The sequence below is a fragment of the Oncorhynchus tshawytscha genome, linkage group LG16, assembly GCF_018296145.1.
Source record: "Oncorhynchus tshawytscha isolate Ot180627B linkage group LG16, Otsh_v2.0, whole genome shotgun sequence".
Classification (NCBI taxonomy): domain Eukaryota; kingdom Metazoa; phylum Chordata; class Actinopteri; order Salmoniformes; family Salmonidae; genus Oncorhynchus; species Oncorhynchus tshawytscha.
Genome location: NC_056444.1, coordinates 40262958 through 40281636, shown reverse-complemented (window position 1 = coordinate 40281636; position 18679 = coordinate 40262958). Strand labels below are relative to the sequence as shown.

General features: G+C 42.2%; 1 protein-coding gene across 7 annotated transcripts in view; it reads left to right on the top strand.

Moving 5' to 3' along the window:
• Positions 1-17658, top strand: part of LOC112215649 (voltage-dependent L-type calcium channel subunit beta-2) — a 131608-nt gene extending 113950 nt beyond the window's left edge. For 5 of the 7 annotated variants that reach the window (XM_024374851.2, XM_024374854.2, XM_024374856.2 and 2 more), the window contains 7 exons: positions 832-912; positions 2149-2207; positions 2834-2943; positions 10904-11058; positions 12030-12125; positions 13864-14046; positions 15246-17658. In XM_024374851.2, the coding sequence (XP_024230619.1) occupies positions 832-912; positions 2149-2207; positions 2834-2943; positions 10904-11058; positions 12030-12125; positions 13864-14046; positions 15246-16022 (1461 nt within the window). In that variant the 3' untranslated portion in view covers positions 16023-17658. The remainder of the gene's footprint in view (positions 1-831; positions 913-2148; positions 2208-2833; positions 2944-10903; positions 11059-12029; positions 12126-13863; positions 14047-15245) is intronic. The other 2 variants (XM_024374853.2, XM_024374855.2) reach the window with 1 other exon arrangement.
• Positions 17659-18679: the final 1021 nt, after the last annotated feature.

Here is an 18679-nt window from a genome sequence, read left to right as displayed (position 1 = left end):
ACATATTTTGCATCTTCAAAGTGGTAGGCATGATGTGTAAATCAAATGATACAACCCCCCAATCCAAAATTGATTTTAATTCCAGGTAGTAAGGCAGCAAAGTAGGAAAAATGCCAAGGGGGGGTGAACACTTTCGCAAGCCACTGTATACCTTGACTTCCACACATGGATTGATTGTTGTTCATGTGAAGCTTCTTTTCAATTCATTTAGGGGTTGGGTGAAGATAAGAATGTTGTATTCTAAGAGCAAATACTAACAGATTATCTTAATATTTGTTCAGTGTGTGATATAATTCGGTATCATTTGTTACTTTTGATAACAGAACACCCCTATCTCTATGGGTCCGAACATTCTAGCTGGCATCCTTGTGTGTTGAGTGTAAACTGGGACTCGCAATTAGGACAACTAATTTCATAGTTCCTTTCAGTTCTATTAAATGTTCTAGTGCAGGGCTTCCCAAACTGGGTCCTGCCCCTCTCCCGGATGCACGTTTACTTATTTGCCCAGCACTACACAGCTGATTCATATAATCAAAGCTTGATGATGAGTTAGTTTTGCTGGGCAAAACCAAAACTGGCTCCCAGGGGGGCCCCAGGACTGAGTTTGGGAAACCCTGGTCTAATGGGTTGTGCTTTGCTGTTCCCTGCTGGACGTAGTGTGTAATTCTGTGTATGCATACCAAATGCCACCCTATTTCCTATTGAGTGCACAACTTTTTTTTTACCAGGGCCCTGTACTGTGTAGGGAATAGGTTGCCATTTGGGACGCATCTTATGTATAATAACCTCCCTGGATGTGAAGCTGATGGTTTGTTTTCTGTCGTTGGGCAGACGGAACACATTCCTCCATACGACGTTGTGCCTTCCATGCGACCTGTGGTCCTGGTTGGACCGTCACTGAAGGGCTACGAGGTAACATAATTGTTATACATTTCTGTAAAGTTTTTATAAGGGATTATTACTGACACTACCACTACTACACTCACAAGGACATTCTATTTAGATCACAATGGTCGCATTCCACTACTTATGTTGCCAGATCTTACATCACCTGGATAGGCATTTTACCTATCAGCTAACCACATCATATGTTATAGCAATCTGTCAGTCAATGACACAGTTGATGACGTGGCACGAAACCATTGGTGGATGCATGCAATGTCTAAGCAGTGGAATGTGACCTACTTGTTAAAGGGATAGTTCACCCAAATGTTTAAATGATATATTGGTTTCCTTACTCTTTAAGCTATGACAGCAACCCTTCCTTACCCTTACGCATTAACCCTTTATTACCCTTCCTTACCCTTTAAGGTATGACAGCAAACCAATGAGGTGGTTTAGTTTCCCGGGCACTGTTTCCAAATATTAACGTTTTAGCATTTGTGGCACAAATCCCATTCAAGGCATGGGACTGATATTATAATTTTTTTCACACATCATGTCCAAATCATTCGAAAGTAACTACAATTTATTGTGAAGCTCAACAAAGTCACTTATAGATATGATTTGGAAAATGCTAATATCGGTCCCATGACTTCAATGGGACTTGTGCAAGCAACTGCCAGGGAAATGAAATCAAACGATCAATTGCTGTCATACCTTGTCCATAGACTGTTTACAGGGTAAGGAAACCAATGTGTAACGTTCCCAAACTACCCCGGTTTTCCAGAAATCCTGGTTGGAGGATTCTGGATGTCCTGCTTATTCCCTTCTGATTTCTGGAAAACCTAGACATTTTGGAAAAGTTACTGGAATTTTGCCACCCTTCTACTTGAACTAGCACCACTACTCAACTCACTAATGCATACTGTTTACACTAACTACACTTCTACTACTAGTTTACATTGTAGATACAATGACAGAGTTGAGCTTTGTCTCTGTGTATTTGTGGGAGGCAGACAGGGGCAGGGGTCTCTGGAACCTGGTGAGAACAGGACACACTAAGCTGAGGAGGATCATAGTTGTTTACAAGGGGAAGGCTGACGTGCCCTCAGTCAATACTGAAACAGCAATCTGTGGGGCTCCCTTTTTCAGCAACAAAGAGCTTTGCTTTGATTCACCCACCCATGCAGACACACATATTGTCTGTTTTCATGATGGTGATTTCTAAAATGTTCACTATGTTTTTATTGCCCCATTTGGTTTCAGGTGACAGATATGATGCAAAAAGCACTGTTTGACTTTTTGAAACACAGATTTGAGGGAAGGTAAGTTGAGCTGTCCCTGCTTTCCTTTCTTCCCTCCCTCCCTCTTTCTCTCTCTCTCTGTATCCTTGTTCAGTATGCTCTGCCCGAGTCCTATAGGCTGGTATTTAGTCATCCCTGGAGGTTTCGCAGAGGGAGTGTGTAACAAGTTTGTTTGGCCTGGAGATGTGTGCTCGCTGCTACTTTAAATAGGCCCTCTCCATGTCCTTAATAGGCTATAGTGGGCCCTAGTGCAGTGCAGGGTTCTCCTCAGCTCCTCTCCTCTCCGGCTGCCTGGCCACTTTCCCATCCGCAGTAGGGAAGTTATTTGACAAAACATAGGATCATTAGCATATACTGTGCATTGTTTTTATATCCCTCTCAAAGTGCAACCCTTTTGATAACCTACAATGAGTTTTACAAAGCATACTCTCACCACTCTCTTCCCTCTTCTACCAAACCTTGCTTAGAAATCCCAAAACTCTCCCCTCTTCCTTATGGATGGTGATTTTGCTGCGATGCCTCTTTTTGTTTCTAATTCTGTACTTTTTTCCCAAGTGTTAAATATTTGATTGATAAGGCTGTTTCAGAAATCAGAGCACACTCTAGTCTCTCGGTGACCAGTTATTTTCTCTCTGCCTTCCTATCAGAATATCAATCACTCGAGTCACTGCAGACATCTCTCTTGCCAAACGCTCCGTCCTCAACAACCCTAGTAAACACGCCATCATCGAGCGATCCAACACACGCTCCAACCTTGGTAAGTTTGGAGGTATGAGATTGGGGAACCTCTATGTTCTTCTAGGGCCCATTGTATGTAGAGAGACTAATTCATTGCATAGAGAGAAGGGAAAGAATAAAAGATGAAAGAAAGTCTTCGGATGTTTCCCAAAAGGCACCCTATTTCCTATATAGTGGACCACTTTTGACCATGGCCCAAAGGGCTCTAGTTGAAAGTAGTGCATTATATAGGGAATAGGGTGCCATTTTTGGCGCAACCTTGGAGATGGTTAAAATGCAGACCTACAGATGTTGGAGGCGAAGAATGACCTGGCCAGGCCTGTGATTAAAAAGGTTTGCTTTTGGGACGAAAGAGAGAGAAAGAAAATTGAGACTAGATACCTGCTGCCAGATAACAAGGTCAAGAACGCAGCTGTTTTTACCAGGCTTGAGTAACAAGCTGCGATAACAATGAAACAGGACCTCACTGAGCCAACGAAACTACGGAAGCCATGTAGCTAATCTTTGTGTTGGATCGCCGTGGTCCTCTGTAATGTTACTCATGGGCTGTGTCCCAAATGGCACACTATTCACTTCATAGTGCACTACCTTTGACCAGAGTCATATGGGCCCTGGTCAAAAGTAGTGCACTAAATAGGGAGTACGGTGCCATTTGGGATGCATCCCTGGTGTGCCGGTTGCTCCATTACACTCTTAGAATAAAAGGTGCTATCTAGAAAACTAAAACGGTTCTTCGGCTGTCCCCATAGAAGAACCCTTTTTGGTTAGGGGTGGAATCTTTTTTTTTCTAAGAGAGTAGTTATGGGATAAACCCGCCCATCTTTAAAGATACATTAGCACTGGGACACACTCATGACACTGCACAAACATTACTCTTTGTGCTCCACTTTTGACTAAAAGCTTTAACTTGAAGCCAATGCAACTGGATAATTATTTTGTCACTTCGGGGACTGATGTTTTGACTGTACGCTGAACCCTGACTCTGTCTTGATGGTGATAGATACAGGGGTGAAAGTGGACTAAGCCAGTACGGTCCTGTACGGCGTCCTGGCAAAATAAATAGTAGGGGCAGGTCAATGCCTTACCGGTAAAACGTGAGCCTATCACAATTTTTATTATGAAATGTCAAGAAAACTATACGCAATTACATAATTATTTAACATTACCGCATGTCAGCTGCATGACAATTCTTGACTTGAATTGACTTGGAAATGGGCAGTATACTCTCCAAATTGCGTTGTGGTTCACGAGAACACTAATATTTTTCCAAAGCGGAGATAAGTGGCCAAGACCAAGACGCGCGCATACAACAGTGTACACATCAATTCTGGCTACAAGTTTAGTGGGCCTAATTGACAATCGCTGAATTATAATTATCAGACACACATCTGGACCATCAGCGCAATTTCCGACCACAAACAAATAGGGCAAGAGGTGGGTGTATCTTAGTCATGGGCAGCTCTCGATGGGCAAACACAAGCTTTGTTTGAGCTGCTAATGAAATGTAATAAAAAAGTGTTGCTAGGGAGATTTCCTGGACTGTTCATGATATATGTATTTGACCCAACTGGAGAAAAATGCATTAGTTACTACTTGTTACTCATGAGTGGCACAGCGGTCTAAGGCACTGCATCTCAGTGCAAGAGGCAGTCTCTGGTTTGAATCCAGGCTAAATCACATCCGGCCATGATTGGCAGTCCCATAGGTTTGGCTGGGGTAGGCCGGCATTAAAAATGAGAATTTGTTCTTAACTGACTTGCCTAGTTAAATAAAGGTTAAATAAAAAATAATGATATTTCCACACAATCCTATAGTATTATAGACGATGGCGATAGTTACGCTTGTCAATATTCCATATCACAGAATGAAATTTGGCCCACTGGTTGAGGACTCAATTCCTTAAATGGTCAGCAGATGGCTTTTTCTTGCTAAAAGAATCTATAAAATGTACCATTCTCCCGTCGGGATTCTCTAAGAAGACATTAAAGAAGTTCCACTAAGTTGTCAACAGTGATGCTCGAAAGACCAAGAAAGTTGACGGAAGTGCCTTCCATTTGATTAACCGAGAAATGTCTTGTTGATGTAATTAAAAACAATATTTTCGCTGCTCTTTTACAGCAACACATGACGGAAAGCTAAGTAATTACATGGGGGGCTAGCAGGCTAATATTTAATTGTGGTTGAAGGAGAAACAGAAAAGATAAGACAGACAGAAGCAGGATCAGAAATCATACAGTCCCATGCAAGGTGAGAAATGCAGCAGGTCCTCATTGACGATATATCTGTTCTATGTACTGAGCCGTGACGTAAAACTGAAACCAAGACACTCTTGTATCTTAGCAACAGTAGCTAGCTAGTTACCTACACAAGTTATTAATTAACTAGCTAACGTTATATCTTGACAACATTGATGCGCAATATATTTTTGTTCTCAGACATATCTAAGCCATATTCAAAATAGAATTCAAGCCAGATAGCCTACACTGTTGAAATTGTATGTTTAATTAGTTGACATCGTAACACTATCTACTAGCTAGCTAGCCAGCCAGGCTCACGGGTTCACATCTCGTCTGAGCAGCAGCCCAACTATGGCACAAGTTGGCTAGTTAACGTAAACACACCCCATACCGTTCAAATGTGCGCAACCGCAACATTCAAACGAGGCTACAAAGAAAACTAATGGGATTGTAGTGACTGTGTTGACGTCAAAATCGGGGGTGTGAACTAGGTTTCTATTCAAGCGTTGATCAACATGGTAATGGCTCTATAGTATTGGAGAAAAGTTGAAAGACCTGACCCTCCGTTACATCTTGACGTGTCATGTCGTAACGTACAGCACGCATAAAGCAACTATTTCTTACAATCTCTCTCGACCAGGTGTAGCACTTCTATCATCCTTTAAAAATAAGAAATGGACAGTGACGGGAGTAAGGGGGACGGGAGTAAGTCATTTTTTTCGTCATCGTTGCATGCGATCATCATTCTCAAAGCCGCTGTTTACTTCTAAGATCACTTTAGCACCGCCCTAAAAACCCGATTCAAATTCGACACAAACCTTCAAATAGGTATGTAATGACACATTATATAAACTCTTTATAGTGTTTTATTTACATTTTTAGAGGTGATAAGGTGATAAGTTGGACAGATCGAGTGAAAAAAAGCCATTTTCCCACACAACATCTCTCCTTCTCACTATCACACATTAGTTTTGCTTCCCCACCCGCCATTTTTAAAAAGACTCGACGGGGCTCATTGCCTGCTTGAATTATGCAGAAAGGGCAGCGTTTAGGTCATGTAATTGATTTTGTTGGAAGGGGGAGAAATTGTGCTTCACAATGGTATTGACATTACAGTTGATCTGGAAGTATTATGTTTTTGGGGCTAAAATAAAATAAGGGCAATTGTACGGACCAAGGCTATGTACGAGTTTACGTGAGTTTACGTTAACTCGTTGTCACAGCATTGACCCTCGGCATACTTCTTTTGTTCCCTCGTTGTGACAACATTGACCCTCAACATACTTCTTTTGTTCCCTCGTTGTGACAACATTGACCCTCAACATACTTATTTTGTTAAATTATCTCAGCAATACTCACAGTATTATTCAAGGTAGATTAACTATCTAACATGCAGGCATGAGCTCAGATCAGCTACAAACGTTCATTTTGTTGCATCAATTTAAACCAATGCTCAAATTACATAGCATAATGCCGCAACAATTTAATGAAACAGAAATAGAACTTTATAGCTATGTATATTCTTACCTTGATCGTTGGTATAAGCTACTCTTTGGCCATATCTCCAATAGAGTCTCATCACAAGTGTTAAGGCAATGTTGTTCTGCACTACAATGGTTGTTGACTGATGTTGCAGCATCTTAGCCTGATTCATTCACACTTTCTGCCAATTGTAGAATTTAAATACAAATGACCTATTGAAATGCAAGCAGCAGGTGATGAGACCAGTTACAGAAAGTATTACAATATCTTACCAACATGATTGTAATCCAGTCATCAGTACTATTCATATTAACCTACTGGACGTCCTTAGCACAAACAAACAAGAATATGAAACAAAGATTTACTTTATTTTACATGATGATTTAATGGCGAATGAATGACACATTGTTAAATGTCGTAGCGGCCGGCTGTCTGTGTTTCCATCTCTCTCAGTCCAATCACTAAAGACAGCTATAGTAGAGGAAGAGAGGTCACAAGAGAAAAGGGTGGGGGGGACTAGGTGGAGGTTCAGATCTCATGGAGAGGTACCCTCCTGTAGCTTATCGATCAAATAGTTATTAGAATCAGGTGCACTAGATTAGGGTTGGAGAAAAACCTACAAGACGCTAACTCTCCAGGGGAGCCCTGCATCAGATCATGCTGGATCTTGTGTCGAGTCTGTTGATTCCATCTCGATCTGGTACTCCAGCCCTCGGGGTCTGATTGGTGTCACACTATTTCCCAGTCCCAGATGCAGTGCCTTCAAAGTATTCATACCCCCTTGACTTATTCCACATTTTGTTTAGTTACAGTCTGAATTCAAAATGGATTAAATATATGTTTTTTTCCACCCATCTACACACAATATCCCATAATGACAAAGTGAAAACATGTTTTTAGAAATGTTTGCAAATGTATTGAAAATGAAATACAGAAATATCTAATTTACATAAATATTCCCACCTCTGAATCAGCACTTTGTAGAAGCGCCTCGGGCGGCGATTACAGCTTTGAGTCGTCTTGGGTATGCCTGTATCAGCTTTGCACATTTGGATTTGATTTGGGGATTTTGTCCCATTCTTCCTTTCACATTTTCTCAAGCTCTGTTAACGGGATTGCAGCCTTAACAAGTTAACGGGATAATTGTCATCAAGAACCGTTGAATTGCATAGCGCCACATTCAATGAATATTACTAAAAATATTTATATTCATGAAATCACAAGTGCAAAATAGGAAAACACAGCTTAGCCTTTTGTTAATCCACCTGTCGTGTCAGATTTTTAAAATATGCTTTACAGTGAAAGCAATCCAAGCATTTGTGTAAGTTTATCAATCCCTCGACAAAACATTATGTATACTTAGCATCAAGTAGCTTGGTCACGAAAATCAGAAAAGCAATCAAATTAATTGTTTACCTTTCATGATCTTCAGATGTTTTCACTCACGAAACTCCCAGTTACACAATAAATGTTCCTTTTGTTCCATAAAGATTATTTTTATATCCAAAAATACCTCCGTTTGTTTGGCGCATTATGTTGTTTTTAAAATATATAATCGATAATATATCAACTGCAAATGTCTTTATCGGTAGGAGATTGAAAGGCAACGGCAGCCAAAACTCTGTTGCGCGAGCAAAACTCATGCGACCACCTGACGCGATGTTATCTTTCTGGCTCATTTTTCAAAACAAAAGCCTGCAACTATGTCTGAAGACTGTTGACACCTTAGGGAAGCCAGAGAAAAATGAATCTGGTTGATATCCCTTTAAATGTTGGATAGACATGCAAAGGAACAGAAGGGATTCAAAATAAGAGGCACTTCCTGATTTGATTTTCCTCAGGGTTTCGCCTGCAATATCAGTTCTGTTATACTCACAGACAATATTTTGACCGTTTTGGAAACTTTAGAGTGTTTTCTATCCTAATCTGTCAATTATATCCCTATTCTAGCATCTGGTCCTGAGAAATAGGCAATTTCTTTGGGAACGTTATTTTTCCAAACATAAAAATAGTGCCCCCTAGCTTCAAGAGGTTAACCAGGTTGGCCAGTTGAGAACAAGTTCCCATTTACAACTGCAATATGGCCAAGATAAAACAAAACAGTTCGAAAAACAACAACACAAAGTTACAAGTGGGATAACAAAAGCAGTCAATAACACAATAGAAACATCTATATACAGTGTGTGCAAAGGGAGTAGGGAGGTAAGGCAATAAATAGGCCATAGCAGCGAAGTAATTACAATTTAGCAAATTAACACTGGAGTGATAGATGTGCAGATGACGATGTGCAAGTAGAAACACTGGTGTGCAAAATAGTAAAAAAAGTAAATAAAAGCAATGTGGGGATTAGGTAGGGAGTTGGATCGGTAAGCTGATCGGTAAGCTGCTCAGATAGCTGATGCTTAAAGTTAGTGAGGGAGATATAAGTCTCCAACTTCAGCAATTTTGCAATACATTCCAGTCATTGGCAGCAGAGAATTGGAAGGAAAGGCAGCCAAACCAGGTCTTGGCTTTGGGGATGACCAGTGAGATATACCTGCTGGAGTGCGTGCTACAGGTGGGTGTTGCTATGGTGACCAGTGAGCTGAGATAAGGCGGAGATTTACCTAGCAAAGACTTATAGATGACCTGGGGCCAGTGGGTTTGGTGACGAATATGTAGCGAGGGCCGGCCGACGAGCGCATTGAGGTCGCAGTGGTGGGTGGTGTATGGGGCTTTGGTGACAAAATGGATGGCACTGTGATAGACTGCGTCCAGTTTGCTGAGTAGAGTGTTGGAGGCTATTTTGTAAATGACATCGCCGAAGTCGAGGATCGATAGGATAGTTAGTTTTACGAGGGTAGTTTCGGCAACGTCGTTGAAGGAATCTTTGTTGAGAAAAAGGAAGCGATTCTAGATTTAATTTGAGGATGCTTAATATGAGTCTGGAAGGAGAGTTTACAGTCTAGCCAGACACCTAGGTATTTGTAGTCGTCCATATATTCTAAATCAGAACCGTCCAGAGTAGTGATGCTAGTTGGGCGGGCGGGTGCGGGCAGCGATTCGGTTGATGAGCATGCATTTAGTTTACTTGCATTTAAGAGCGTTTGGAGGTTTGTTAACACAGGGTCCAAAGAAGGGCCAGATGTATACAGAATGGTGTCGTCTGCGTAGAGGTGGATCAAGGAATCACCCACAGCAATAGTGACATTGTTGACATTTTCAGAGAAAAGAGTCAGCCCGAGAATTGAACCCTGTGGTACCCCCATAGAGACTGTGTAACGATTTTCTTGTGGTGAAGGAGAGGCGGACCAAAACGCAGCGTGGTTTCTATTCATGGTACTTCAATAAAGCGACTACACATGAACAATCTACAAAACAAGAAACGTGAAAACCTAAACAGCCCTATCTGGTGCAAACACAGAGACAGGAACAATCACCCACAAACACACAGTGAAACCCAGGCTACCTAAGTATGATTCTCAATCAGAGACAACTAATGACACCTGCCTCTGATTGAGAACCATACTAGGCCGAAACATAGAAATACCCAAATCATAGAAAAACAAACATAGACTGCCCACCCCAACTCACACCCTGACCATACTAAATAATGACAAAACAAAGGAAATAAAGGTCAGAACGTGACAGACTGCCTGAGGTCCGGACAACAGGCCCTCCAATTTGACACACTGAACTCTAGCTGAGAAGTAGTTGGTCGGCGAGGCAGTCATTTGAGAAACCAAGGCTGTTGAGTCGAAAGCCTTGGCCAGGTCGATGAAAACGGCTGCACAGTACTGTCTTTTATCGATGCCGGTTATGATATATAAATGAATAAAGAAACAAACACATGCTTCACTGTTTCATCAACCATACACTCCATACACAAGCCATTCACATGCTTGCGAACCAGTTGTAAATGAGTTCAATGTACAGTGTCCTAGATGCAACTGAGCAAACACAACCTCTTCCTTTCTAATCTGACCAATGAATCTTGGAGTAGTCTAGCAGTAGTCAAGCTGCTTATGTTGAAAATCCTTCTTTGTGCAAAGGTCAAATTAGCTTTTGAATTTCCTTTTTTTCCGAGGGAAAAGCTAATATTTCACTTTAAAAATGTAAAAAAATGAAATAATCATTGTCTTGCTAATATCTCCTTCTCTCACCGCCGCCTAACTGAACGGCAGAATGGAAACGGAGCTATGGTTTGACTTTCGTTCTCGCTCTCTCTCTCTCTCTGTCTGTGACTCTGTCCCTCCCTCTGCCCCTCTCGTTCTCTCTTAGTAGCTGAAGTGCAGAGTGAGATAGAGCGTATCTTTGAACTGGCCCGGACCTTACAGCTGGTGGTTCTGGACGCAGACACCATCAACCACCCGGCCCAACTGGGCAAGACATCCCTGGCTCCTATCATCGTCTACGTCAAGATCTCCTCTCCTAAGGTGAGGCCAAGCAATGCAAAAAAAAAATGGCAACTTACATTTCCATTCCACAAAATGCACTTTGGTAGTTTAAACTTGACATGTCAAACTGAATGCAGTGTACAGTGTGCCCTAGTGTATTACATGGTTCATATTCTAATACGAACCTTTATTTTCTAGTAATGTATTCAGCCAACCTTCCATATCACACACAGTAATATTATGTGTAATTGTGGAAAGGTAGATGCAGGCCAGGAGAACACGTGTAAACGGTCCAGTGTGAGAGCAGTGAGTGACAGATTGATGAAGTAAACTGAGCTGAAGTGAAAGTCTCCTGAGTAGGGAAGTAGTCTCCTACTGGTTTATGGAGGTCTATGGAAGTCCCTGATGCATTGGGGAGCAAGTGGTGTATGGATGTCTTGTCACTGCTCATATCGCATTTTTCTAACTGAACGGCCTCCTGTTTGGGTTATTAAACACGGCCTGTCGGCACTGACTACTCCGCTCGTCTGAATGGGAGAGAGTGAAGTGGGGGCGACTGATTCATCACGCTAACCTTCAGCCTTAGTGTAAATAACACCCATGATTCAAATATCCTTCAAAAAACGCTGGCATTTGAGTAAGATAGAAAGGGAAAGAAGGCGTCGCTGAAGGAATGTGAAATATGGCTCTAAATCAAAGTGTCGGCAGCCTGAATCGCACCTCGATGGGATAAACCAAGTGTATTTGACTCCTCTTTTTATCAACATCTGCTGCTGTGAACCAGTAAAACCACAGTTCTACTTTAGTGCTAATGTTAGGCTCAAGTTTCCACGTTGCTGCTACATCGGAGTTGACTTCCTCACAGTGCTGATGATGCTGTGATGTGTTGGAGTTGACTTAGTTTCGGTGCTGATGACGCTTCCGTGTGATGGAGTTGACTTTGCTACGGTGTTGACAACGCTTTAATGGATATGCGCTCATTAATGGATATACGCTCATATGTCCCACAGGTTCTGCAGAGGCTCATCAAGTCCAGAGGGAAGTCCCAGGCTAAGCACCTCAATGTCCAGATGGTTGCCGCAGACAAACTGGCCCAGTGCCCTGCCGTGAGTATAGCCACACCACTGCTCGGAGATCACTGTTACCTGGATGAAACCCACCACATACGACATCTAACACATCCTGGACATTTCATAATACTGTTTCAGTGTGCCCATTGAAGATTTGGGTTTCTGTGCAACAAGCCTCTGTTGATACTGTAAAGGAGACTATCGCGGTCTGAATCCTAACTTGCGAACTCACACTGAAAATATACACTCGAGTTACTTGAAGTCTTATGTGTATTGCCACTGATGTTGATCGCAGATTTGCGTGGAGGTTTTGAGTCGTGTGCGTATATCTCCCGGTAGGATTCTGCCCTTATATTAATAATACTGTTGTGGAATGCTTCAGAAAGACTCATATCTCCTGCCAATTCTATTTCCGTCCTTCTGTGATCTTCTTGGATATTCTTTTAGAATATGAGTGCAATGATTTCAGGCTTGTGGAAAATCTGCCCTAATGTACATCCAATAGCATCAAATCAAATTGTATTTGTCACATGCGTCGAATACAACAGGTACAACCTTACCGTGAAATGCTTACTTACAAGCCCTTAACCAGCAGTACAGTTCAAGAAATAGAGTTAAGAAAATATTTGCTGAATAGACTAAAGTGAGAAAAACAAATATGGGGGAAAAAAAGTAACAAGAAAATGACAATAACGAGGCTATATACAGGGGTGGTGTTACCCAGTCAATGTACAGGTTAGTCGAGGTAATTTGTAAAGTGTGCATAGATAATAAACAGCGAGTAGCAGCAGTGTAAAAACAAAGGGGGGTAAATGTCAATTGTCTAGGTGGCTTTTGATGAATTAGTCTCATGGCTTGGGGGTAGAAGCTGTTAAGGAGCCTCTTGGTCCTAGACTTGGCGCTCCGGTACTGCTTGCCGTGCTGTAGCAGAGAGAACAGTCTATGACTTGGGTGACTGGAGACTGAAACATTTTTGGGCCTTCCTCATCGCCTAGTATATAGGTCATGGATGTCAGGTACAGTCATGTACTGGGCCGTACGCACTACCCTCTGTAGCGCCATTGCATCCCTAGTGGGATTTAGCTTTCAACAATCTCACTAATTAGACAATTCTTGCCAAATTAATATTTTATTTAATTTTTGTAATTTTTTGACAGTTTTTTCTAACTTTCTTAATCCGAGAAGCAGGTCAGTTTCTTGCTGAAGTAATTTGGAAGTTATTCCCAAAGAATCCCGAAGTCTGTCCTTTTTTATCACGAAGAAAAAGTAGATCCACTGTTTTAAAATTGTTATGATGCTATTCTTGGCCCATACATAGCACAAACACATGCTGTTTTTCAGCCCTTAAAACACTAACAATTGAGTTTTTTCCAATCCTCCTTTCTCTCTCTTTATTTCTCTGTTTTCAGCTCTTAAAACACTAATAATTGAGTTTTTTCCTATCCTCCTTTCTTCATCTCTTTATCTCTCTGTTTTGGGCACATAAAACACTAACAATACACTCAGAAAAAAGGGCTCCAAAAGGGTTCTTTGGCTGTTTCATAGGAGAGCTATTTTTGGTTCTAGGTAGAACGCTTTTGGGTTCCATGTAGAACCTTCTTGGGAAAGGGTTCTACATGGAACCCAATAATGTTCTACCTGGAACCAAAAAGGGTTCTTCAAAGAGATGTCTTATGGGGACAGCAGAAGAACCCTTTTAGGTTCTAGATAGCATTTTTTTTCTAAGAGTGTACCGTTTTCCCCTCCTCCCTCCCTCTGTTTATCTCTCATGTAGGAGATGTTTGACATCATCCTGGATGAGAACCAGCTGGAGGATGCGTGTGAGCACATGGCTGATTACCTGGAGGCCTACTGGAAGAGCACCCACCCCGCCAGCTGCAACCCCCCCAACCCGCTGCTGGCCAAGCTGGCCACAGACGCCCTGCCCTCCAGCCCCGCTCCCGTCTCCAGCATGCAGGTACAGGTGCTGACCAGGCTTTAGGCCAACATGGGCAGTCTGCTCCAGGGCCCAGACAGGGATAGCAGGGAGACCAGTAGCTCACTGGCCATGAGCAGCCTGTACCGCCACTGAGTCAGAGTCATGACACACTGACCACGGTAGGAAAGAGCAGGGCAGAGAGAGTAATAGGAATAGAGAGATGAGGAACATGACCGGTGGTGGGCCTGCTAACCATGACTAGTCAAGATCATTAAGTCAGGAATGTACGCTGACAACTCAGGAGCTTGTCATTTTAATTGGTTTAACACAGTGGGTTGCTATAATGAATTCCTTTGAAATAATTAATACTTACAGGAAAATGAATGAATAGGGTGATCATGATGTGTTTTGCATTATGCACCTCTGTCAGTTTGAAAATAATGATCTATTTGAAGGTTCTGTATTTAACGATGAGCAGCGAACAATTTGTTTGGGTCATTTGATTGATTCAGGTCTGTTTCAGTTGTTTTTAAAATGTCGACGTCTTTTCCCCATCCCCATCCATTGCTCCCCCATTGGGAAATGTAAGACTGAAACTCCTGACAATGAGAGTCCTTTTGAAACTCTTGAAAATGCTGATGAAAATGCGTCTGATGAGTGAGGTTAACATGTCTGTGATTGTGGTGAGTGAGATACTCCGTCATCAGAGCTGTGTGGACTTCAGGGATGCATCTCAAATGGCACCCTATTCCCTATATGGTGCACTACTATAGACCAGTGCCCATAGGGCTCTGGTCAAAAGTAGTACACTAAGTAGGAAATAGGGTGCCATTTGGGACTTGGACCAAGGGTTAGTATTCCATGGGGATTCGGCCTTGGTTCTGGAGACTTAAAATAATAAACCAGGCCAAATTAATCTGAAAGCAAATGGATATGAGGATTTTTAGGGAAACTGTATTCTCCAGGACCATAGTCAACCTTCAGTGGTTGGTTGATAACCTATATTCAACCTCTGAGTGTGCAGTGCACATGTGTGTATGTGTGTATGTGTACAAGTGTGCTGTTTGAATTTCATGCATGCGGGTTTCCGTGTGTGAATTTGAAATATTGTCTGGAAATGGTTGAAATGTGTGTTTGATTTGCATGTGATTGAGGGTGTGTGTTTGTCTTTTTTACTCTGCATATGCGTGTTGGTGTGTCTAACTGTACTAACAGGCGTGTTGTGTTGCTAACCCCAGGGCAGCGGGGCAGAGGAGAAAGCAGGGGACAAGGCAGGACAAGGTGGGGAGAGGAAGGGCTCCAGAGAGGACCACCAGCACCACCATCACCACCACAGCCAGCATCAGAGCCAGGAGCAGCCAGATGGGGAGGGGGAGGGGGAGGAGGAGAGGGAGGAGGAGGAGAGGCCCCTAAGGACAGAGTCTTCCAGGAGACCCCAGCACATCCACCACCGCTCCTCCTCCCAGCGAACTGAGCAGCACCACAACCACCACCACCATCATCATCGTGGTGGTGGCGGTGGTGGTGGCCGGGGCAAGGGTCTCTCCCGGGGGGAGACACAGGACTCAGAGACCCCCGAGAGCCGGGAGAGCAGAGAAAGTAGAGACTCAGCGTACATAGAGCCTCTGTCTCAGCTCCTACACCAGGAAGAGGAGGATGATTTTGGAGAGGAGTATGACGAGGAGGGGCTTGGAGAGGGAGGGCACCCCCAGCAGCAGCAGGTGCGCTACGAGGCCCAGCCCCAACCCAGGGACCATCATCATCACCACCACCACCATCACCGCGCTGGCGAGGAGGCGGGCCACAGCACAATAGGACACCACCGTTCTAAGGAGCGTAACGAGCAGGACCACAACGAGCGCAACAAGCCGCGCAGTCACCAACATCAACGACCGGCCCGCGACCACCACCACCACCAGTACTATGACCGCGACCGGGACAGGGAGGGGGAGGTTGCCCCCAAAAAGAGGGGTGACACAGAGGACTGGGCCAGAGACCCCTATATTCACCAGTGACAGCCTAGCCCCGAGACTCCAACCCCTCACACACTGAGACAGTGGTAGGACTCCCCTCTCTCTGAAACCGCTCTGTTGTCCCATCTTGCTGCTACACCCGTTTATGTATGCTTCCTTTGTAAAGGCCGTTGCATCCTTAGCAATGGCAGTATTTTTATTATATATAGTAAATAAATATATATATATATATATATATGTGTGTGTGTGTGTGTGTGTGTGTGTGTGTATCGATACATAGACATTTTCGTTTATGTGTGGATATGCATGGATCTTCTCAAATATGCATATTTTAAACCTGTGTTTGATGAAGCATGACACAACAGCAGAATTATCTTCTGTACTGTACTGCTTTCTGTGACTAGCATTTAAAAAAATATTTGTCAGGGTTTTTTAATTTATTTTTTGTATGCTGCCACTTAAAAGAAGAATTTGTTCATTCAGACTACTGTTAGCAATGACTGAGAAGTGGTAAACCATGTAACTGGGTTAAATGCTATATATTTGCAATTGTTTTTGTTTAATTTAATTGTTCCTGTTTTCTTTGCTTGCGTTTCAAAAAAAAATCTGCATTGTTCATTTTCGGTGTTTGGTCCTCTGATGTTGATGCTGCCTCTCCATTGGGGCACACCTTAGTCTGGCCTTACAAGACAAAAAGAATAGTGACATTACAGTACTGTTGTTCAATTTATAAAGGGTCCAGAAACATTTTGTAACATTGATACACACTCTGTTCAGCACTTTTAGTACAACATACTGTAGACTGAATCACATTGTTGGTGTCAGGTGTACAACTATTTTATATTTTAGAGTAGAGTTATTGGGTCAAATCAATCCACTTTATTCCATGATGGTATGTCTTTTTAAGTGAAACCCTTTCTTATGGACAGTTCCATGCACTTAGTACAGTCCAATTAGCTATAAATGTGCGTTATGAGATACCCCAAAAATATTTCCTTGAATTATATTTATTTTCGATCTCTAATTGAAAATCAATCACAACCACTGAGTGAAATCAACTGGATGCTAAAGGTTAGCCTTTCTGCTAGGCTATGGTGCTCAAGAACAGTTGTAATAACCTAGTTATAACATAGCTCCAGTCCAGGGCGTTACATGTGGCTTTCTAATGCTGAGCTTCAGTGTCGGCAAGCCCCACATAACGCACTGGACAAGAGCTAGTTATAAAGTTTGCATTGATGATGAGGTTAGGGTCCTTACTTGAGGAAATGTGATTTAGGTGAATGTCTGAGTTATAAGAAGTAGATCCCTAGTGAGGTTTCTTAGTTCAGGCTGCCCTCTGTAAGGAGGTTAGGGGTATGTGCCCCAAATGTCACCCTGCTCCCTATATATAGTGCACTACTTTTGACCAGGGCACATGGAGATCTACTCAAAAGTAGTGCACTATTTAGGGAATAGGGTACAATTTGAGATGCATCCGAGGTCACATACTCTGGCCCTCTGTTTACATTACCACCAACCAGCCAGTCCCCTAGAACAATTTTTTAGTTTTATTTTTGCCTAAAATATTATGATTATCCATTTATATGCTACTCTAGTAGCACTACACATTTTTAAGAGTGTACATATGTATGTACATATGTATAAATACAAAAAAATAAACTTGGCAACAAAGAATTGATGCACAAGAATATCTATTGGTCTTGGATCTATTTGAAATATGTTTCATGAAATGCTGTTTCTTACAAAGCTGTGCTGTCTGTCTTTACCGTCTGTGCGTGTGTGTGTGTGTGTGTGTAAAAGTAACTGCTCCCTCTGAGAATGACATTCGCAGCTGACGTTGGCACTCGGACCAGGAATGTTTTATTTTTATAAATGTGTTATTCAACTTTTATTTAATCAAGGGAGCCGGTTGACACCATAGTTTTATTTTCAATAGTGCCCCCGGGAAAACAAATTCAACACGAACGTTCCAATAAAATTTATAAAAATTACAGGTTACAATTTGAAAAACTACAATTTCAACACAACAATACATTTTTCACATGTAATCAAGACAAATGCAATTCTCATTTAACTAAATCAACATTCGACGACTAAACTGCCGTAGCGGCACCAGGGAGTCAAGATGCAGGGGGTTCTGCAGGTTATTCCAAAAATGGGGAGGATTTACTTATTAATTGGGTGGAGACCCGAGAAACCTCAAACCCCGTGAAAGGGTTTGGTAACCCATGTTCTTATACTTCAACAACGAAGTTAAGTCGGAAGCTTGTGTAATAGAGCTTTGTAAACAAATAATGGAATGATACACTGGACTTTAATGAGGGCCAGACAAATTTTTGATACAGGATGCAGTGATCATTATTAAAACTGTCACCTGTGACAAAGGTTTAAGAGTAGTAGCTGCTGCATTCTGGTAAATGGTGTCACCATAGTTAAGGACTGTCATTCCTGCTGTTGAGGGAGATGCAAGTTCTGTTAATAAATAAGAAGCCCACTTAAAAAAAAAATGTAATAGCTCATCAGTATATTTTTGAAACAATTCCTTGTCAATACAAATACCCAGATATTTATAGGTGGGAACCCGATCGATGGGAGAACCATTCAATGAATAAATATGTAGTCTGATTTTTTGTTGTTGAGAATTAATTTTAAACCCACCAGGGCTTTTTGTAAGTCAACAAAGTCAGATTGCAGCTCTA